Here is a 22,192-nt window from a genome sequence, read left to right as displayed (position 1 = left end):
GTTGTGAGGATAATGTGGAAAGGAGCCCTGAGTAAGGCACCCTGGGCTGCTCACGGGCGGCAGGGGACTTCAGTGCTTCGATCTGGTGAGACTGGGGGTCAGGGCAGGCTGCTTTTGGAGTGGGTGAAAGCTGGCACCCCCCCCCCCCCCGGCCTTTATTTTGCAAGTCTTTCAGGGCGCAGGTTGAGTTGAGCAGGCGGTGCCCTAGCAGTGGGGGTGCCGTCCTCTGTGCCCGCAGGTGTGTGAGCGCCCGGGACACGCCGAACTCGTGTGCGAAGCCTTCCCCTTCCACGGGAGTCTCCGCCCTCTCTTGCTGTGACTAGGAGGGCCTGCCCTAGACCTGCGTCAAGGGGGCCCCGTGGCAGATGCAGCCTCTGAGACGTAATTAGCGCCTGGCAAAAGGACAGGCGGCCATGTTGGCGGGCTGATTAGCCGGCTCCCTGCGCTGCAGATGGGCCCAGCCGTCCGCCGCCGTGCCGCCCTTGCTCCCCTGCGCCCTTGCCTGGAGAACCGGCCGCGAACTACTTTTGCCCGCAGCCTATATGTGGCTATTAGGAGATGCAAAATTAGGAGATCCGCTGGGGCACGCCCGCTTTTAACACACAGACTTTGATCTTTAATTAGAGTTTGGGGGGGTGGGGGGAGAGCAAAGCGGTGCTCACGCTGCAACTTTGCTGCGCTCCCCCCCCCCCCCCCCAGGACGGAAAAAGGTTTGCAAAAGACTGTGCACTGTGGGGTTTTGCATGTGCCAAGTGAGCGGTGTATTCCTCTACAACTGGAAACTTGAACGTCCGACTGCACGTAGCAGTTCCTACTTCCGTGGACCTGAAGCAGAAAGCAGCTTTTTTGGAGGTGTGCCAGGGATGGGCCACATTCTGGGTCCTGGGGCAGTGATATACAGGCCTCCAAAAACCTCCTCCTCAGCTTGCCTGGGGCAAGCGCAACCACCTTGCTGGCGACCAGGACACACTGGCGACATACATGGCTCCTCTAGGGGCTGGCCCTATTTCTATGGCAATTATTGGACAGATAAGAAAGAGCAACAGACCCTACTGGGAGTCAGAAAAAACTCAGGGGTTTTCCTTCAAGCATCCAAGTCTCACAGTGGGCTGCTCTACGTAAAGCATTTATTGTGCTCTGGTGATTCCTCACACGTGGGAGTTTGTAGGTGATGTGCACAACACGAGCATCCTCCAAGAACTCTCCCGTCTTCGCCACCATTTCATGTTTTTTAAAGAACTGAGAAAAGTGTGGTATTAGCTGGACGTGGCGGAGGGAAATGGGAATGAAAGCCTCTTGCATTTATGCAATTCTAGTGTACTGCAGCGCCATCTAGTGGTCGTGCAATGGAACATCTTGAAAGGCAGAGAGACAAATCTTCACATTTTGATCTGAGCCCATCAGAATCTGGCCCCGAATCCAGGAGCAGAAAACACAGGGGAAAGGCAGGTTAAAGGCCTTGTGAAGAGCAGCTCAGTGCCCTCAAACGCTAAAAAGAGGTTTCTCCAAATCCTCGCTATGATCACTGTAGCCACTGTGACTACTGGAGCCCCTTGCTGCTGGCTAAGGAAGCAGGGCTGCTTTGGGGTCCTTGAGGCAGGACCAAGGACATTTTAAGGCACGATCCCATGCATGCATGACCTTTGAAAAACCCCGCAGCTGCATCTTTAAGCAGTCTTGCCTTCCGCAATGTAGCTATCCACGGGAGTAGACGCTGCCGTAGATGCTGCAGTAGCGAAGCTGAACTTCTGGGTCAGCAGCAAAGAGAGAAAGTTGAGGAAGACGTAGAAAGGTGTGAGGAGGAGGCGGTTTCTGTGGAGATGAGAGAGTTCCCCAGGCAATGTTCCAGAAATGAGTACTCCTTTCAGGAAGCCATGCTTCTGGCAGATAGATTTTTAAGAGCCGGGAAGTGGTAGGCTGGAACAGGGGTGGCCAGGCTGCCGTTCGAAGGCCCCTGGTGGCGCCCAACTGGATTTCTGCCGTCCTGTACAAGGCAGCTGGCCGGGCGAGAAGGGTGAGGGAGAGAGCAGAAAAGAGAGGAGGTGGTGTCGGAAAGACAAGGGTGAAGGCGGATGGTGAGAAAGAAAAAGAAGGCGGCAAGGAGAGAGAGAAGGAACGGCATTCCCTCCCCACCGCTACCTGGTTTGCTCTGGACTCACCTGCAGCTTATTGCAGCCCTGCTCAGAAAAGAGACTGCCTGCTTCTGTGGTGGCGGAATTACCATCTATGGCATGCACCCCAATTTCCTTTTATCCCAGTGTCATCTTTGGGAAACTTCTTATCCATTTTCAGCCCGGTGGTATTGCCCACCGGAAAGGCATCGCCCTCCACCTCCTTCTTGGAACATGTGGCTCAGAAGTTCAAGATCTGAGGCTCATTTGATCCAGGGAGAAAGGGATATTGTGGGAAGATATGGCGCTTGGGGTGGACATGTTTGCTTTGAGCACTCCGGTCCCAGCTGTACGTCAGGCAGGCAGCTTCCTCTCTCTTGGACTCGCTCAGCTACCGGGCTCGGAAGTGTGGCTGCAGGCAGGGGATGGGGAAAGGGGGACGGGGCGGATCCAGGAGGGACTGGAGGATGTAATTCCAGGGCCCGACAGATGGGCCTGGTGAGTGCCCCCCTTTATGTAAGGAGATCTGGGAGAAAGTGGATTATGGAGCGATCGCATTGCATTGCCCTTGGGAGAGGATTAGAGGCCTGTGTGCAGATGGGGGCCGGGGGGGGGGGGGGCAGGACGCAGTCACTTTCACTGGGCTGGTTTCATGCAGGTCACGGTGGACTCCTGGGTGGAGCAGGGCAGCAGGGGTGCGGGCTGCAGATCAGGAAAATATTGGGGGATTAAGGGGCTGCCGGGATCCTCCTGGGAACACAGGAACATAACGGCACAGTATGCTGCATGTTTACCTATTTCACCATCTAGTTTATTAGCAGTCTACAGACCTTCCTATTCCAACAACAAATATTTGACTCCATATCATGAGGGAGAACTGAAAACCTCCCAGAATGCCTGCTAAGATCATGATGGCCGTGATTTATTACTATGAAAAATGTAAACAAGATGAATACAAACATCCAAACAACCTACATTTACCTTAATTATTCTGTTATATTAAGCTGGTTCTAGTTAATTAGTTAATTAATTAATTTCCATACTATCTGATAGCCAGAGCTCTCCGTGCAGCTGTATATATCTTTATGGCTTGGAAAGACAAACATTTCAACTGCTTCGGGTCCACAGAATGGTTTATCCCCAGTGTGGAAAGAAGGGCCGCTTCCCATTCTAAGGAGCTTCTGGGGAAGGGAGCAATGAAAGGCCAAGCAGCAGTTAGGTTAATATGAGATAGAGGGACGACACTCCAGAGCGGTTCCTGTTGCATCCTGATGCAACAAAGATAGCAAAGAGGGTCTTCAGCAGTTTAAGAGCTAAGTCTAAGAGTAGGAATATCTAAGTCTAGGAATAGGTCAGAATGAATTCATCTTTTTTGGCGGTACTTGTGGCATATGTTCCCACATCTAGCACCAGGACTGATTCTTGCTGCTGTTATGGTTTTGTGGCTTTTAGCTTATCATATCCATTTCACATTCTTTTGCTCTTTCATACAGTGCCCAAGGAATGCAAAAGCATTTACTGTACCCTGGCACTCTCTACTCATAGTTATTTATACATTCCTTAGATGACATCATGACCTTCCAGTTTTGCGTTTGTGTCTGACACTCTGCAATTCTTTTTAGGGCCAGAAAAATGATAGCATTTAATTGTGAAAGCGAGAGTTCCTCTTCTGTATTTGTGCAATTCTATTATACCACAGTGCCGCCTAGAGGTCATACAGTGCAAAAGCAGGATTTCTGATCGCAACTCTGCAACAAAACCAAACATGGATACACCTGATTAACATGCCAATTAACCACCTTGTGTGGTATGAAAATACTTTTAAATAATAGAAAATAACAAGTGCTGGAGAGTGAGGTACTTCAGCGAGGGTTCTGGCCGGCCGGCCAGTCACATCCTCTTCAAGAGTACTCCATTCCATTCCATTCCCTGCTATCCATTTTCTAGTTCTTCCCCACCAGCAGTCAGCATTTAGTTTCTTCTGCAAGTTATGTCCTCATTACATTGTTTTGTGGTTGTCCCACTCCGGTATTTCCCCCCTAGAAAAGTTTCGTATTTCTGCAGAACTTGGAGTTCTCCCAAGCCTCCCATTTGTACACAAAAGTTTTTGCCTTGGCTTTTAAGCAGTGGCACCCCTGAGTCATCCTCTTAATGGCAGCATTGCTCACCCCATCCACCACAAAACCTTTGGGGAGAGTATTTGAGGGTTTGCGTTGCAGCTTAGGGTCCGATCGCTGTATTATAGGGTGGGAAGGTGCTTATGTGTCTTCCCCTGTGAAGACCACCCGGGTCCCTGCTTCACTCTCAGAGGGATGGCGCTCTGAGACGCAAAGCCTTGGCGTCCCTCCTGAGCTGAACCAGTCGGATGCATTACCTTACAGTTTGCAGAAACGTCCTAATAAATCGCAAAGTGGTGGCTTTCAACCATCTTTCTGTTACTTTTTCCTACTGTGCTTATCACATGTGGCGGTAGCACGTGGTTTTGTGTTGCTGTTGCTTTTAAAGGGGCCAAAATAAAATTTTAAAAAATGTCACTGAGGGTGGGATTCAGGCAAATTTCCCTTGGCCACCGCAAAAGAGGCCTTCCCTTGCAGAGCAAGAGGGAAGACCTCTTCTGAAATGATGTCTGTTCACCCTCAGGAATGCAAAGTTAAGTCTTTTGCTTCCAGAAACAAGGCTGCTTTTTTATTTTGCGTGGTATGCAAATTTATGCAGATTTAATCAACTTAAATACAGGTAATCAGCGAGGATTTCTGTAATCAGACCACAGCCCTTGTAATGACAATTAATAGCCCCGGGGCCTCCTGGGGGCTCCATGGGGGCTTGGATGTGAAAGGTTTGCCCCCTCCAGGAAGACAGGAAGACTTTGCAGATGGTCGGGTGGGGGGGGTTCTTTTCCTTCCACCCCACGCCACCTGTCCCAGTCCTCTGCCCTTTCTCCTCGAAAGGTGTCACTTTGGCTCTCCGTCTCGCAGCATCTCTGGGTGGGAGCCCTTGGCACACAGAAGGGGCCGAGGAACCGTGCGTGACGGCAAAGCTTGTTTGCATTAACAAGATGGGTGCCGGGGTGGAAAAACAGCTGATTCAGGGGCTGAAGCCAGGCCAGGGGGAGCAATGCAGGAGCAATGCAGGAGCTGAGCGTTTTTCTGAGGGGCAGGGAGAGGAAGCTTCCACCCTGGGTTGACACAAAAGCTGCCAAAGCGCCCTTCGGCCATCACCAGCGAGGCCCCATTAACAGCGGCGGGCAGGGCTTGCTTTTCGAGAACGCACCGCTCCCTCTGTGTCGGGGCATTCCTTGCACAAGGGCGAGAGAACGGGGAAGGCAGGAGCACTTCGAAATGGGAAGGTTTTTAAACTAATTGACTGTTCAAAAAAAAAATGTTTTCCAAGCAACTGGGGTGTCTTTTCAGTTGATCAACAAGTTTTTTAAATCGATCCATCCAGCCAACAAATCAACTAAATACTGCAGCCCAGAGGTGTTGGGCAGCGATGGGGGGAGAGGACGAATTTCTGGAGCAGATGCCAACACGGCGCATGGGCAAAGCACCAGAGTAATCCGGCACATCATGTGTGTGGCTCTCGTTTGAAACTGGAACGAGCAGCAGGTTGTGTGTATGCATGGGGGGGGGGGGGGCGTTTAGGACCGCAATGCACAGAGAAGGGCAGCTCAGCACTTTTCGCATTGGCTTCCTGACAGAAATCCCCCCACCGGGAATATTTGGCACGGAAGGGAAGCTTTTGTGAGCAAGGTGCCAAGGAAGGATTGGTGTGGGGAGAGATTTATGCTTGCACCGTGGCCCAGAAGGAGAGGGCTACTGCCTGGCCCCACGGGGCAACATCTGCTGCAGATCATTTTAAACAGGCACGTAGGGCTGCATCCGGCGTTAGTCTGACTTAAGTCCCATTAATTTCAGTGAATCTGCTCTAAGTAGGACCAGCAGCGCCAAGCCAGGTGTCGGACGGCACATGGGGTCTGGAGCCCCGAGCCCCGAATGGCCCTGGATCAAATTTAAGGTTGATCACGAGGGAGACTTCGTCTCTGCCCAGGTCTCTGTGCTCGCCACGGATGCTGTTGGAAAGCAGGCGCTGTGCAGCCCGGGGTGCCACGCAGTCGCCTTAGACCCTGGCTGTGATGGTCTTTCGGGTCTTGGAATGGCCACATGCCACTTCAGAAGGAAAGCTCTCATCTCCCTCTGCAGCCACAGGTCATGCCTTCCACATTCCTGACATGTAAGGATGACAACAAACAGCCAAAGTGTTTGCCAAACTTGATCTTTTTAAAAAACCCTATTGCAGTTTTGCAGGCTAAACTTCCAGAAGTCCTGGCACCCTTGTTGGGACAGCGATAAAATGGAGCTTGCTTCTCCTGCTTACAGCACCTGGCTCTCTCGGGGGAGGGGGGGCTCACCTGGGGGGCTGCAGGGCCATAGAGCCCCCCGTGCCGGCCCCAAGGTCGTGCCGTAGCTGCCACTGCCCTCTCTGTGCGCTCGGATGTACATCCTCCCCACTAGGTCCATCATCTGGACACATCCCTGTCTGCTTATGGCAGTCGATGGGAGCATTTCGGTCTCCTCTCCTCTCCTCGCTCGCTCGCTCGCTCGCTCGCACAGAGAGCCGGGCCAGCGGGCCAGCTGTGCATGGACAAAGAATGGCCCTTGCTTCCGTGGTTTGTATCGACTCCCGTAGAGCCGGGCGGATAAAATATTGTTTTATGGATCGGGAGATGGACTGAAAACGAGCTAATAATGGAGCCGGCTGATCAATGCCGCTCCCCTAATGGACTCGAGAGTGGACAGCAAATCACACCTCTTCTGCAGGCCCAGGACAAGTGCCCCGTCTCCGCTCCATCTGTAGCCACTGATGGCCCTGTGGGGTGGAACAGCCTCTCTGGCCCACGCCCTTCTTGGTCCTGCGCACCCACATCGGCCTGCAACTTCCCGGACTGTCTCTCCAACCCCCTGTTCCTGCCATCGTCAGCGTGGGCCCTCTCCTCTCACAGGCGTCTCTCGTGTGGCTTGATCTTCCCCCGAGGTACATCAAGCCCTCCACGCTGGTGTGGTATTGCTATTATTATATCACATTTATACCACACCAGCTCGTTTGGTCCCCTTAAAGACCCACAGAAGCATTGCATCCAGGTTCTAAAAGGGTTAGGGGGAGCTGCACCCTGAAGGTGCTTGCCTCCTTCTCTGTCCTGATTGCGACATGCGGTTGGAGGCAGGCGTCATTTCTAGTTTGGTGGATGGAGCAACCACAGGTTCATCTGAATCGGTGGCAACTGAAGGAGGCCTGCAGACTATACTTGCAGGGAGTTCTAGGGTCCCCACCGCGTGAAAAAAGAAAAGAACTCCTTTTCCCTTTTAATTCCTAGTTTGCCAATGAAATCCACCAGCAAATTGGTCGGGAGTGTTTGGAAGCACTAAAGGGGTTAAATCTGGTTTGTTTGCAAGTGAAATTTGAGTGTTTTAGCATTTCACAGCAGCCGCAGAGCATTAAAATAGACACAGTTTGCTTACAAACAAGCTCCATTTGTTCATTTTTATGCTGCATAGCTGCTCCATCACACATTTATCCCTCTATAATTAATTTGGGGGTGTGGTGTGTTGCACACCTGTGGCTTCCACAGAGATCTGAGATGGCATCAGAGCATCCAGAGGCCCAGATGAAAAACAGCAAAGTTTTATCTACTCGAAAGCCAGTGACGTTAACGCTTCCGCCTTCCTTTCGCTTTCAGCGTTGTACCACTCCTTTATCCCTTTTGAGGGTCTGTCACTGCAGCCGTGTGGTGCCCTTGACAGCCCTCCGGCTCCTTGCCCGCACCTCCCAGCTGTTTTGCCCCTCAGCCATCAGATGGATCCCTCACCCAATCAAGTGACTGTCAGGATACCTGAATTCCTGGTATGCTGGGCCAAGCTGGGGCTCGGAGGCCTTCTGTCAGCCTCAGCTTGTGCAAAATCGTGCCTTTAATGCAGTCTAAAACCAAAGGACTGTTCTGCCATTTGAGTCCAGCCAGAACAGAAGCCTCTGCAGCCCAACAGTCTGTCTGTTGAGATCAAGCAGCCATCAGCGTCATTTCATTTCCAGCACCAACCGAAAACATTTTAATTTAAAGCCAGTCTCCCTAGGCAGCCAGCAGTAGCTCTGTTCGTCTGATTTGATTTTAAAGATTCTAACTCTGTTCGTTTCTTTTTGTCACTCTGTTTTTGCTCCACTCAGGTATTTACTGGGAGTAGAGCAGGATATAATTCTTGCAAATAAACAATACTATTGGCTGTGGGGATGTGATTCCTGAGGCATTTTCATTTACTGCGTTTGAATAATACTACTTAACAGCGGATCAGGTCGCGGGTGATGTGAACGGCTTTAGGAGAGCGTGGGCAGTCAGAAAGACAAGAGTGGGCCAGGTGGATGAATAAATCCAATATAGGATCTGTGTCGCACTGCACCTTTCCTTCAGTCCCAGTCTGACCGTTCCATTGATGAGCCGCTTTTTAATTCTCTCCTGCAGTGGACGGGTGCATCCATCGTGCCGCAGGTCCCTTGCTCAAAGAAGAATGCCGGTCCCTGAATGGCTGTGAGATCGGCAAAGCCAAAATCAGCTGTGGGTACCGTCTCCCCGCCAAATGTAAGTAGCATCTGGCCACTCAGTCCAGCAGGGCTGGTGGAAGTTTTCGGGAAGCTCAACAGATGAGAATGTTTTGCGTCAACATAATCTGTTTTTCCGGAGGCCCATCAGTGGCCAGCCAGGCACTCACTTTTCACTCAGCGGGCAGTGGATTCAGCTCTTGGCAACCTCCAGCTCAAAGGAAGATGCCAGATAGGAGGATCCTGGCCAGAACCCGCAAGCCAAAGAAGCAACTAACCAGTAGTCCAACACGTGCCCTTAACATAGCTTCGTGTCTTTAACACGGCCTTCCCCAACACTGGGCTGGGGATGATGGGACTTACATCCCCACACAACTGGGGTAGGCTGCCTTGACACCTTCATGGCAGGTATACATTCAATAGGTGACTTTTTTTTGTTTTCCATCACATCCTCTTCATGCTTAGGTGTCCAAATCCCTTCCCAGTGGGCAGCCCCCTTCCCCCCCACCCACATTTTCCCACAGCTCTCTGCAAGGCTCCAAGGAAGGGTTGCATAAATGTAATGCTGCATATTTTTCAACGTTCCTCCCCAAACAATGAAAAATAGTGTTGCTACGGTGTCCTTCCCATACCCCCTCCCTCTCCAGACTCTGCAGAAACGCTGTTCTCCGCTCAACGGTGGTTCCTTTCAGCGAAACATCTAATTTCCACAGTGAAAGGAAAGGTGGCATTCACGTTCCGTTCCCCTTCCTCACCCCTCCCACAAAGTCTGCTCTTTGCGTTCCTTCCCGTCTGCCTCTCCCTCCTCCGCCGCACCCTCCCCGCTGCGCTCGTCTGCCTGAGAGGGAGTGGAGTGTGTTAATGAAACCTGCCATGGGAGACCGTGGGCCCCTGCTCTCACACACCGCCTGATAATTCAGCCGCCAAGGATGCGTCAAGCACAGTAGTGTGCAAATTTGACACTTAGAGAGCAGAGAAGAGGGGTGGGCAGGGGAGGGGTGGCACCGGGGACTTCGTATCGCACAAATGTTCCCATCCCCAGGTCCTGAACTTTCTTTTCTTGCCTGTTTGTAGACCTTGCCTCTGCAATGACGGGCTTGGAAACTTGCACACAATACTGTCTTTAAAGGTGCAAAAATCAGACGAAATTAGAATCAAACCACACAGTTCATTCAGCATGTCTTTAGAAAGGCGTGCTTAGCATTGCTAGTTTTCTTTTTGAAACTCAGGACAGGAGGTGCTTAACCCACTGCCTTGCAAAAACTGCTGCGTGTCCTTTATACAAGTTTTTCTCCCCCAAGGTTTTCCTTCCCCGCCTTTCTCTGGGTTCCTGTATGTTACATGAAGCAGCCACAAGGTGGCGCTGCAGTTTGGCCTGGCAAATTTGCAGAAGGCTCTTCCAAGAGCATCTCTCTTTTAAAAAAAACCAAACAGACGGACAAACCTGCAGCAGAAATGGCTCAAAAGTGCAAGCTGAAGCCCTGGAGGATGACAACTTTGTGTAAAGGACCCGTCGGCTTCCGTAAGCGAGGGATCCCGTGTACACAACAAATGTGTAGAGAAGCAGAGAAGCCCTCCATCAAATTTCATCTGTGGCTCTTGGGGTTTCTCTCACACTCTCGGGGTGCATGTTGGAAGAACAAAAATGCCGTTTTAAATTCTCTTGCTTTGGATTTTTTTTTGAAATCTCTGCATGACCCCTCAATCCATCAGTGTACCCCCTATGAGCAGAAACATTCTCTGAACAGAGGTTGTCTAACCTTCACCGGCCATTTGGAACGGTTTTCCTGCCACATTTGAACTATTGTGGCGCGTAACCGAAGAAATGGCACTACTGTAGGTTGGAAGGGTACATTTTGACAGTATCCCAAATCCAGCTTCAGGGCATGGGGTAGGCGTCTAAAAGAACTAAGAAAAAATGCAGCTAAAGGCTAAATCTTACGCATGTTTATTGTTGTTTTTATTGCTGTTTATATTGTGTTTTTATCACCGTTAATATCATGCTGGTTTTATGTGTTTTATTGCCGCACGCCACCGTGGGCCTTGGGAGGGCTTTTGTCCTGAAAGGCAGCCAAGAAATATTTTAAATAAATGTGGGGGGTGGGGGAGTGCAGAAAGGGGAAAAGGCCCTGGCTGCAAAGACTGGGAGCTAAAGACTTTTTCTCTCCAAAGCATTCCATTGCGCTCCGGTTGTGATTTCAGGTTGCATTGCTAGAGCAAGCCGGAAGCTTGCATTAGTCCAATGGGGACATTGTAGCAATCGGTGACTTTGGCCTAGGTTGGTGGCCCAGTGGCCACCAAGCCGAACAAGGTCCCAGCTAGCTCTCCCCGGAGGGTGGACTTTGCTCTGGCACCAGAAGAAATGCCACAAACGGGTGTGGCAATGGCCAGGCAGGGGCACTAAGGTGGGCTTTTGTTTCCTGGAGGTCTTCAGGTAGAGGCTGGGCCCGATTTGCCAGCTCTCCATATTCTGCATGGAGTGGGGGTGGCGGGTGAGATGGCCTCCAGGTACTCCCCCCCCCCCCATGCCTCTGTAATTCTAGGCAGGTGGACATGTGCTCTTTCTCACACCGGCTGGCCAGGTTTGCTGACATTTAACGCAGAAATAGCATTATGTTCAGGCAGTGATAAAGTGTGCGTATACCTTCACTGAAGCAGGAAAGGGGGCGATTCTGTATTTTATTTATCACATTTCTATATTGCCCAATAGCCAAAGCTCTCTGGGCAGATCACAGCAATTAAATCCATAAAAGGCAACGCGAGAAACTGTCCCCAAGTGCTAATCAAAGCACTTCAAAATGCATGTTTGATTTCTGCCTTGTATGTAGGCTGTTCGTTCGATTTACAGACACAGCCCCACCATCTGGGGAATGGGAGGGCTCCTGAGAATACAGAATTTGGTTGTTTCTAACCTGGCTTATTTCATCTGGTTTTGCAATTCTTTCTGCATTTTTATCCTGCCCAAGGACCCCAGAGCTATCCCGCCTCACAGCTATCATGGGTTCTGAGACAGGGACTGGTGGCTTAACCGAGGATTTTTTTCATTTATTCCATGGTTGCCTCTGGTCAAAGAGGTTGGATAGGTATTTTTTAAACCCTACCGAACCTCTATGACTAGAGGCAGAAATGAGATATGTGTATACATACCACCTCCTACTTTCTGAATCCTGTAGTCTGCTTTTAGCCAGTGGGGAGATAGATAAGAATTGGTCATGCATTCTGGTCCATTTGCATGGACGGCATCAAATAGACCTGTAATGCGCTTGGGTACATGCCGGGCACATTCTGTAGCCTTCTTGGAACATTCAAGCTGCGATTGCCCTGTTGGAGGTTGCTATGTGATGTCCGACCCCAGCCACAGTAGGTTAATTGTGGGTTAAGCAGTAGTTAACCTACAATTATTGTCCGGGTCCAGATGCCGTGCAGCAACTGTCCTTTGGAGGCTGAATATTCAAAATGGTGGCAGAATGTGCTTGACATGTGCCATGGCCAATTATGGGTTAATTAACCCACAGTCTGCTGCCTTTGCATGCAAAACGGGTCACAGAGTTGAAATGTTTGGTCTTTATTGGTGTCCAGAAGGATGATTAAGAAAACGTATAAACACAAAGACAGCACAAGCTTGTTCGCTTTTGCTTCTGGCACGCAACAGAGAGCTTTGCCCAGATGAGCCACTAGCACAAAAAACTCTTGTTGGGGGCTTATTCCCACATGCTTCCCACCTCATTTTGTTGATTTGAAACATTTCTGTGCCACCTCGTGGCTTCATCAAATAAAAAGACAGCCACCACTGCTGATAAATCTATAACTGCAGCGCATTGCAAACACCACCACTTCAAAGGACCCAAAGCAACAAAGAGGCTCGTGGCCCCGCAAAGCAGGGATACTGCCCACTTCAGGTGTGAGAAAACGGAGCCTCCAGGTGGCCGATGGAGACACGCACGACCAGGGAGGCGACCGAAACGCAACAGGCACAGAGGAAGCGACGGTTCGCTTCCCGGGCGCGGTTGCCACAGTGGGGTGATCATTCCACGTAGCGCAACAAAACTCTCACCCTCCTTCAAACCACAGGGAACAGAGCTGAATTCCCTGATGAACTACGGTTCTTCAGTTCGCCTATTGATACCTGGCTGTGAGCTTCCTTTGATCAAGAGCGGCCACTGCCAGATCGTCGACAGGGTCCATGAAGTTGAAAGGGGACGTACAAATCCTTCAGGCACACCCCCAGCCCTTCCCACGGGTTCCTTTATGAGCGTGCCATCGGTCTCCTCTCTGCTTAAAATCAGCCTTTTTTGATTTAAAAATAAGCAAATGAGACAGTAGCCTATTATTTGGAGGAAGAATTGATACGTACAGCTCTTAGCTCATCAGTCGCTAAGTCAGGAAATAGAGGATGTCTGTTGCAGAAACAGCCGTTCCCAGATGGAGGTATAGGTGGATGGATGAAAGGCAGACCGACCACATTTGCCTGATTTCCAAACCGATTAAATGCTGCGGGAAGTCCCGTCTGTTCGAATTAGCCCCTTTCCCCCATCCTTAGAGCTTTCTCTCGTGGAATCAGAGCATCGGGAAAGGCGTTGAAGGCTATCTACTCCAGTCCCCAACACAATGCCAGGTCTTCTTTCTGTCTCCCGCCTGAGATAGCACGTTCCCCACGACGATCTCGTGCCATACCTAAACTTGCTGGGAGACTCTCGGAGGAAAGGGCAACCTGTAGCCCTTGTCCAATTTCAGAAAGCCCCCTGCAAGGGGTAAGCTCAGGCCGCTGCCCCTTTCCTGGAAGGCTGCTAGGTTAGGGTACCAAGAACAACAACCAATAAAACAATAAACTAGCTGCAAACCAACAGTCCAATCTAAAAACAAATACTAAATGAAATAGTCCTGACTTGGCGCCGAAAGCAAAATAAAGCGGGTGCCAGCCATAGCTCCCTTGGAAGGGAATTCCAAAAGTGTCAGAGAAGGCCCTTTTCCTCGCTGATTCCCCCTTGCCTCATTTGGGGGGGGTCACAAAGGAGGGCCTCTGATGACCAGTAGGGACATACAGAGACAGGTGTTCCTTTAGGTATCCCGGTCCCAAGCTGTTTAAGGCTTTGCATGTTGGCGTGAGCACTTTGAATTGGGCCGGGGCAATAAGAGGCAGCCAGTGCGATTGGCAGAGGACTGGCGTGAGATGGTCCCTGGGACCGGTCCTTGTGAGTAACCGCGCTGCTCCGTTTTGAATTAACTGGAGAGCCCGGACCGTCTCCAAAGGCAGCCCCACGCAGAGCGCATTGCAGTAGTCCAGGCGAGAGGCTATCTGGCTCAGCTCTGCTCGTCCAAGTAGAAAGGGTAGCTGAAAAATCCGCCTAGGTTGAGGGAAGGTGCTCCTGGCCACCGAGGCCACCTGAGGAACAGGTGAGAGCTCAGTGTTTGGGTGCACCCCAAAGCTGTGAGCCTTCTCCTTTAGTGGGAGCGCCACCTTGTCCAGGACTGGTTGAAAATTTCCCAGTTGGACCAACGGACTGCCCAGCAACAGCACCTCCGTCTTGTCTGGGTTGAGCATCAGTTTGTTGGCCCTCATTCAGTCCTTTACTGAGCCAAGGAACTGGCTCAGGGCAGTCACTGCCTCACCTGGGTTGGATGAGGGAGAGGGAGAGCACATGGATGACACTTCAGCCCATACCTCCAGATGACCCCACCCTGCGGTTTCATGCAGATGTTCAAGAGCACCAGGGACAGAATGGAGCCTATGGAACTCCATGGCCCAGAGCGACTGTCCCCCAGCTCCTCCCACAAGAGGTGGCCAGCTAAATGGGGGTGCCCCCATCTCCCAGTCCAGCCAGAAGGACACCACGTTCGATGGCATTAAAAGTCACCCAGAGATCCAGGAGAATCAACAGGGTTAAGAGAAACACAACCGGGGGATACAGCCCATGAGCCAGCTTGAGTAAGAGCCTAAGAGGAGCCGTGCCGGCCCAGGTATTCTGCTCCCGGAGCAGCCACCCAGGTGCCCCGAAGGGACACGAGTCCCTCAGCACCCCGCATTTGCTTTGCGTGGCAAGCGGCACCCAGAGGCATAGCAGGACTAGCAGCGACTGTCCTCTGGGGAAGGGGAGAGGAAGCCCAGTCTGCCCGTGGCCAAGGCACGTCCAAGATGAAGCAGGAACACCATCCGCTTGCCTCTACAGCCGTGTATCCCACGGGGGGGGGGGGGGGGGGGGTGATTCAGCGACAAGGCAGATGCGGGATTCCTGCAGCCAGTCTCCCCACATTCTCCACTTCTCCCCCATTCCAGGCTCCAGTATTAGACACAGGCCAGGGATGAAGCAGTGGGTGCAGTGATGGAGAGAGATGGGAGGAGGAAGGGTTTGGCATCCCCTTTGCGTCGCATTCAGGCTAGACTCTGCCTGGCTGCCTGCCCTCCCTCCTTATGTATACATTGATTTCTTAAAATTTTAATGTTTTTTGCCTCCCTCTTCAGCCAAAGAGCACCAGCGCAGTTTCTATTTATTTATATAAATATATTTATATTTCAATATATTTAAATAAATATGTATTTATTTAATTTGTTTGCTTGTTTAAATGTATATTATTTATATAAATAAATAAAAACTGCTCTGGTGCTCTCTCTCTCTCTCCATATATGTATATATGGAGAGAGGGAGAGGGAGAATTGCTGCTTTCAGGCTTACAATGTAAAAAGACACAACACAAAAGAAAAGGGGAACAGGAGGAAAGAGGAAAAAGGCCATTTCAGGCAGCAGCCTGGACGTGTGAAAAGAAGGCCATGCCTCCCACCGTCACCCCTTCAGTGGGGTTTTTAACCAGACACCCGGCGTTCATCAGGCGCTCTGCGCCACTAGAGCATGCCAGCTCAGGAAAGCCACATGCAAACAGCAGCGATGGATGGGCTCTAAATTAAAAGCGGGCCAATGCCTGCACATCGGGAAACTGTCTTTCCCCTACCCTGCCCTCCTTTAAGAGATGGAGCAGCGTGCATGGACTGGAGAGCCGTTCCCCCTGTGCAAGGGCCTGAAGATTCCCAGGCCCTGAGCACGAAGACTGGAGGGAGGGGTCCCCCCCGCTCCTGGGGGGCGCAAACCTTGCCCCCCCCCGGGGCATCTCCCCGCCTTGACATCTCGGCCCGTGCTCTGTGCCAGCAACGCTGAGCTTCAGGAGAGCGTGCCTGGCACACGTCCCGCCCGCCCGCAGCGTAGCATTCCAGTCACATCGCAGGCAGGCGCTTAGCAGGCGGCACACGCAGCCCCGTTTCCTCCGGCAGCAGCTTCAAGAAGTCGCTGCCGCCACCGCCGGCGGAAAAGAGCGTGGGGTGGGGGGCCGGCGAGCAGCCTCCCGGGATCCCTGCTTGCCTCTTGCCCGGCTCCCGCGGAATGCACGACTGTGCCAAGGAGCGGGAGCTCGCAGGGGTGGGGCGGCCCCGTCGTCGGCCAGAGCAGTGACGGCGGGTCCCAAGGAACGCACATTCCCACATTCAGCATGCCTGGCTGTGGAGGGCTGCTGGGAGAAGAGCGCTCCGGCTGTGGGCTCCATCGGCCATCAGGCAGGTGGTGATCTTTCTCGGCTGCCCGCACCCCCAAGCATGCCTGGGGCAGCTCAGTGGTGAGGTTAGGTCTGTATGAAACGGCCCTCTGCCCCCGCAGTCCCTGCCCCTCAGCCCTTCATATGTTTGGGGGCCCTCCTGCCTATTCCGCTGAGTGGGTCCCAGGACTTCTCTCTGTTCGGCTTTGGGCAGTGGGCAAACACATCCCGGTCCCCCCAGGCTTTTAAGCACCCTCTTATACATTATGGCCGATTTCTACTGCTGAGCTCACTCTGCTGTTTTAAGTGTGTTGTGGTACTTTTTGGAATTTAAGAGCAAAATCTCAGATCAGGGCGGAACTGGGAGGAGAAGGCCTGTGGGTCGGAAGAGGGCTGACCCGTCTGTCTGTACTCAGTGGAGGCTGTTTGGGTTTCGGCTGGGGACAGCCCCATTGCAAAGGGACCCCTTGCTGCTCCGGAGCTAGAAAATGTGCCGAACTTTACATGGCGGAGTGAGCCAGGAGCGTGTCCCATTGTGCCGACTCCCCTGCAGTGAGCGTCCCCTCGTGTAATGCTGGCTCTGGTGCCGTCGCAGGGTTTGCTCTTCATCCACAGGAGCCCCTTTGGCTTCTTGTGATTGATCGGGAAAAATAAGTCAGAATAGTGACTTCCTAGCTTTCCAGACAACGAGCGGCATCCTCGCTGGGCGGCATCCTGGTCGCTGTAGTGGGCTTCCCGAGAAGGCTGTCTGCAGAAATGATGGGGGAACCTCCCTATTGCTTTGGCTGTGATCCTGCTTGCCTTCCCCAGGAGTAAACCCCTCTAGATTGAGTGGGACTTACTTCCATGGCGCCGGGCATCAGCCATCGCCCAGTGCATCCTTCCTGGGCCTCCGCTTCTCCGAAGGGCCTTTGCTCCCCGTTCTTTTCCGTGACTCCCACTTGTGAGTCCAAACCCCGCATCCAGAGCGGGTGCTTGGCTTCTGTGGGAACGTGTCTCACAGGGGTGAGTGTCCTTAGCACAGGTGAGATCTGGGGACCCTGTGGGTTGCCATGTCAGCACAAGCAACTGCAGAGATCTCCTCCCCGAGTCCCCAGGCATACTTACAATGCAGGGTCCCACTCCTTTTAGTATCCAGGCAAGGGCCGCCCCAAGCCCAGCATCCCCGGCAGCTGCCAAGGCCCACACGCCTAGGACTTGCTGGTCACCGCTGACCCACCGCGCTCCACGCCTGTGGTCCGCCCCTCTTTTTCTTCCTCCGCCCTGGGCAGAGCGGCCTCCCACTTGCTTGCTGCTGGGTGGAGGGGGCACTGGGGGGCAGCTCGCTGAGGGCTGCGGCTCACCTGCCGCCGTCCGTCCCCAGTTGCTGCCCAGAGCCCCACCGCCAAGATGTGCGCATCCTTTGTGTGGCATGCTCCGGTGGAAGCTGCGTGCCTGCTCATAAACCAGGGGGCCAAACTGGGGCTTCCCAGGTGCGCCCCCAGCCACCCCATCGCCCTATTTCCTTAGTCACCCATCGTTTCTGCTCTCCCGGCTTTCGCCAAGGCTCTTCCTGCTCTAAAAAGACGGCGTCTCTGCCGAAGCTGCGCTACGGGCAGGGAGTGTCCGGTGGCGGCGTGTGGGTTTGTCAGCCCTTTCGGTTGAGGCCGCATCTACCTCTGGCCCACGAGAGTGTCTCTGAATGGGAACTCGGGCCCCGAGTCCAGAGAGGCGCAATGTGCCTGCAGTGGGCAAGTGACATGCGGAGAGGGCAAAACGGCCTGAGAGGGATGTGGTCGGGTCAGGCTGAGGGTCAAGAGCCACACGGGGCGGCCGGATGATTTGCAGCCACTCGACTGGGGGCAGGCAGATGTCGCCAGATGCTGAGACCCCTGGGCCCCAGCCAGCATAGCCAGGGGCCGTGGGGGAGGGGGCTGTGTGAAAGGTGTACTCTGACAGGTGTACTCTGTACCCTTTTGTTGCTCACCTGTGACTACAGGAGCCGACCTCCCCCCTCTCTCCTTTTTACTGCTGCCACCGCCCCTTTAAAAGCAGCCGCAGCTGCAGACCCGAGCCAGGGATTGTGGCCGGCAGCTCAGCAGTGCTGGAAAGCGACCCACCGTACCGGGTCCGGAGGAGGCATAGTGGGGCCCCCTCTCAGGCTTGCAAGACTCACATGACTTTGGGCCACCTCCGCCCAAGGAGAGGGTCTCCCTTGGACAGGCCTTCCTGCGGCCAGGCGCAGAGGGGCAGGACAAGACCACCACACGCGCTCACTCGGAAGCCCTTCCCAAAACCATCTCAGCCCTGGGAAGGTAGTGCAGCCTTTTCAGAGCCGTGGCCCCGCAAGAGACTGGGGACTGGGGGCCCAGCAGAGCAGTGCCTCACCCTCGATGGATGCGCCCGCGGGCCAGAAAGCCACTCGGCGGGACCTCGTGCCAACAGCGTGAGCCAACGCCAAGCATCCCGCGCCCCGTCCTCCTCCTGGGCTGGATCCCAGAGCAGAGCAGTGCGGCAGCGCCAATCCGGCCGCAAGGGGCTGCCGTTTATCACGCCGATATTATGGATCCAGGCGGCAAATGCAAAGCACTATTGATCGGGCTGTCAGGGGAGAAGGACGGTGCAGGGCAGGCGTCAATAAAAGCTGCAGGATGCCAGGGGCCCGTCCCCCCGTAAATCACATCCGCGGGAGTCGATTCTCTTCCCTGCCTGCCTCTAATAGAGAAACCACCTCTTTAGCGGCAAATGCCAGCCCGCTCTAAATCACTTGGCAGAGGGCAGGGGCGGAGGCGCGGCCGCTATCGACAGCCCGCGAGCAAATCGGACACAGAACGGTGATCGTGGCCGGCCCGGCAACCATAAATCACCCGGGAAGGAGCTGCCGGGCACCTCGGTCGTTCCACGGCACGAGCGCTCTGGCGCGACTGTGGTCCGGCAGACGGGCTGCCGGCCTTCCTTGAGCCGGAGTGTCGGTCAACATGCTCTGGCTGTGAACTCGCGAAGGCCTCGTTCCTAAGCATGCCCAGGTGCCAGTGCGGGCAGCTCTTGCGGTGGTGATTCAGCCACTGCCAGGGGAAGGCATTTATTTTCTGGCTCCCGCGGCCGGGGCCTCTGGGCAGGGCTTCTGGGGTCAACCGAAGCAGGGGCGTCCACAGTTGCTGTGGGTCTCAGAGTGTCTCGGCTGTTTGAGCCCCTGGGCCAGAGGAGCAGCTTGTGGCGGCGAGTCTCAGCCCTCCGCGCAGCTCCCAGTGGCCCTCCTGAACTGGCCGATCCACACGACGAACCTGCTCTGGTTTCGTATCGGTGCCTCTGCCGTGACTTCTCCAGACTATGCAGGGGGTTGTGGTTCAGAAAGGCTGCTGAGATTCGGTTAGAACTTTGCAAGCATCTCTCTTGCCTTACCTCAGAGGTGAACAGGACCTTTATTCTGGGACCCTCCAGGGTCCCAAGCAGTGAGGGCTGCTTCCCCGCCCCGGCCCACATCCTGTTTTGGGGGCCTGTTTTGGGGGCAATGCGTCTCTTGATACAGTTACTGCCGCTGCCTTTCATTGCGCTGGTTTCATAGCTCACGGCTGGCAACCTCCGTCAACCTCCATGTGCTTTTAAGTGAGAATCCCTCATCCCCAGCTGGAGCCCTCCAAACACCCTGGGTTACAATTCCCATGATCACCAGGTAGCACTGGCCAGGCTTGACTGGGGAAAATGGGACCTACAGCCCAACATGTTGGAAGGCACCGGGTCAGGAAGAGAGTTCCTCTGAGCTTGGGAGAAGCAAGTTCAGGGGAGAGAATGTCTCCAGGTGTGTGTGTGTGTGTGTGTGTGTGTGTGTGTGTGTGTGTGCACTCCACTTATATATTGGTTAATAAAGCAGATTTCGAGGTGCGCCATCTCCCCATGGTGCTCCCATCAAAAGAAAATTATGCAAGCCACCCCAAGTTCCTTGGAAGGAAAAAGGGTAGGATAGAAATATAATGGAGAAGGAAGGAAGGAAGGAAGGAAGGAAGGAAGGAAGGAAGGAAGGAAGGAAAATCAAGGGCGGCCACTGGAACTTCGTGTGGCCTAGCAACAGGTGCTCCCTCTGCATCAAGGAAAATGCACTTTTCACTTGCTCAGGGGCCCTGCCATTTACTCTTTCCTTGCACGTTTAAGGGTTAAGCCCTACAGCTGAAAACACGCTGGGGTGGAGCATTGGCACAGAATGAACCTACGCCTACTCCTACCTCTTGCTCTCTGCTTTGGGAGAGGATGCTTAATTTTAACTCGTTGCTAGATCTGTTTCGGAGCCACGTCTCTGACTTCCTAGAGGCTCTCACATTTCCACCTACCTGCCTTGTAATTGAATTTCACGCCAGGCTGCATGCCCGCCTCTGACTAACGTTTTGGCTGCAAATTTCTTTTCTCTCTTTCTCGTTCTCTCTCTCCCTCGCACTTCAAGACGGCAAAGGGGGAATTTCTCTTCTGTTTTGTTCTTCCTTCCATCTTTGTGTGCTCTCTGGAAGCCGGTGCTGCTGCAGCAATGGCAATCTATGTGATTAAATCGATTCGCTCGCAAACGGCAGATCAACGAGACGGATTTTTTAATTGGGACTTCCTTTCTTTTTTTTTAATCGCAGCTCTCCAAGAGCGATAAGCCAGTACTGCCAACAGCACTATTTTGAAGGCTTTTTCTCTCCACCCGGGGACTTAATTGAAGTCAAGATTTGTGAAAGAAATAATTTGCAGTGTGCATTTGTAAAATGCAGAGGCCATCCAGTCTATCCTGCCCCCTCCCCACCAGAAAGATGCACACATAGCCTCCTGTAATAATGGAATACGGGGATCACAGTGTGGTGCCCCAGACTTGGGCACAATAGACAGTCCACGCAAACATCACTCCGTTATCCACTTTACCTGTACCAAGGGCCTTGCAGAAAGCCTTTTTGCAAGTCCCTTCAGCAAAGATCCTTTTTAACCTTAATTAAATGCTGCCTGTTTCCCGGCCCTGCCTGGATTATTGCTTCCTGCTGATGGGAGCTTTGTGGTGGTGGCTCCGGCTGGGGATGGGGCGGAGGGGAGGCAGAGAATGCAGCTAGGGCTGACGTCCTCCTTGGCTGCTCCAAGGTCAGTTTCCATTTCAAATGAAAGGGGAGAAGGATATTTGAATGATTCCCTGGCATTTACACCCTTTAATTTTTGCAGTAAAACAGGACTGATTTGCTGTGCTGTTTTTAAAAATGAAAAGACTAATGCAAGGAAAGCAGTCGCTAAACTCAAGAGGGAGGGGGTGTGGGAATCTTCCTTTCCCACAGGGGAAAAAACTGACCTGGATGCAGTGGTCAGTTAAGGGTCACTCATTCCCCATCCTCATTCAGTCCACAGGAGAGAAGTAACCAGGCAAGGCCAAAAATAGGAAATGTGTAACTAAAGGCACAGGAGCCCTGCAAAGATACCATATGACTTTGCCCTCCTACTGGAAGGAACCACGCAGCCTCTCGCCCTGCTTCCTGACACCAGCATCAGAAGCAGAACCCCGGAGGGCCCTCGGCGGGACGCTTTTCGTGGGCCCCCTGCTTCAGTGAGGTTGTGTTCCCACCACCAGGGCCACCAGCTGCTCTAACTGCTCCTCTGCATCCCCATCACGGCCACCACTTGCCTGCCTGGCCACGGTGCCCCCTGCTGCTTCTTCCCACAGCTGCTGCCACCTGGGCAGAAGGCAGGCCCGCAAGTGGACCGGGGCCCCTGGCAAGCGCCGGCCGTGGGCCTGAGCCATTTTGGCCACATCCCCCAGGTTCTCCAGCAGGCCTGTGTGCTGCCTGAGGCAGATCGCTCTGCCCAACGCAACTGCGGGGCCCGTGGGGGAAACGAAAGCTTGTCCTGCATGCCTGGCCTGTGAGGCAGCCCTGACGGGGGGGGGGGGGGGGCCCGACCCCCCCCCCAAGACACCACCCGGAAGGGGGGTTTTAAAGGGGGCCCCCCCGCGATTTTCCAAGGGGGAACCCCTTTTTTAAACGGGGCCCCCC

General features: G+C 53.3%; 1 protein-coding gene across 1 annotated transcript in view; it reads left to right on the top strand.

The window, feature by feature from the left end:
• The window catches only part of MACROD1 (mono-ADP ribosylhydrolase 1), a 251,469-nt gene that overhangs the window by 220,279 nt on the left and 8,998 nt on the right, over positions 1-22,192 (top strand). The window contains exon 5 of the mRNA XM_044448380.1: positions 8,620-8,736. Within this exon, the coding sequence (XP_044304315.1) occupies positions 8,620-8,736 (117 nt within the window). The remainder of the gene's footprint in view (positions 1-8,619; positions 8,737-22,192) is intronic.

Source organism: Varanus komodoensis, unplaced genomic scaffold (genome assembly GCF_004798865.1).
Source record: "Varanus komodoensis strain SLA01 unplaced genomic scaffold, ASM479886v1 scaffold55, whole genome shotgun sequence".
In the NCBI taxonomy this organism is placed as follows: Eukaryota; Metazoa; Chordata; class Lepidosauria; order Squamata; family Varanidae; genus Varanus; species Varanus komodoensis.
Note: the sequence above shows the minus strand (reverse complement) of the source record. Positions and strands in the feature narration are given on the sequence as shown.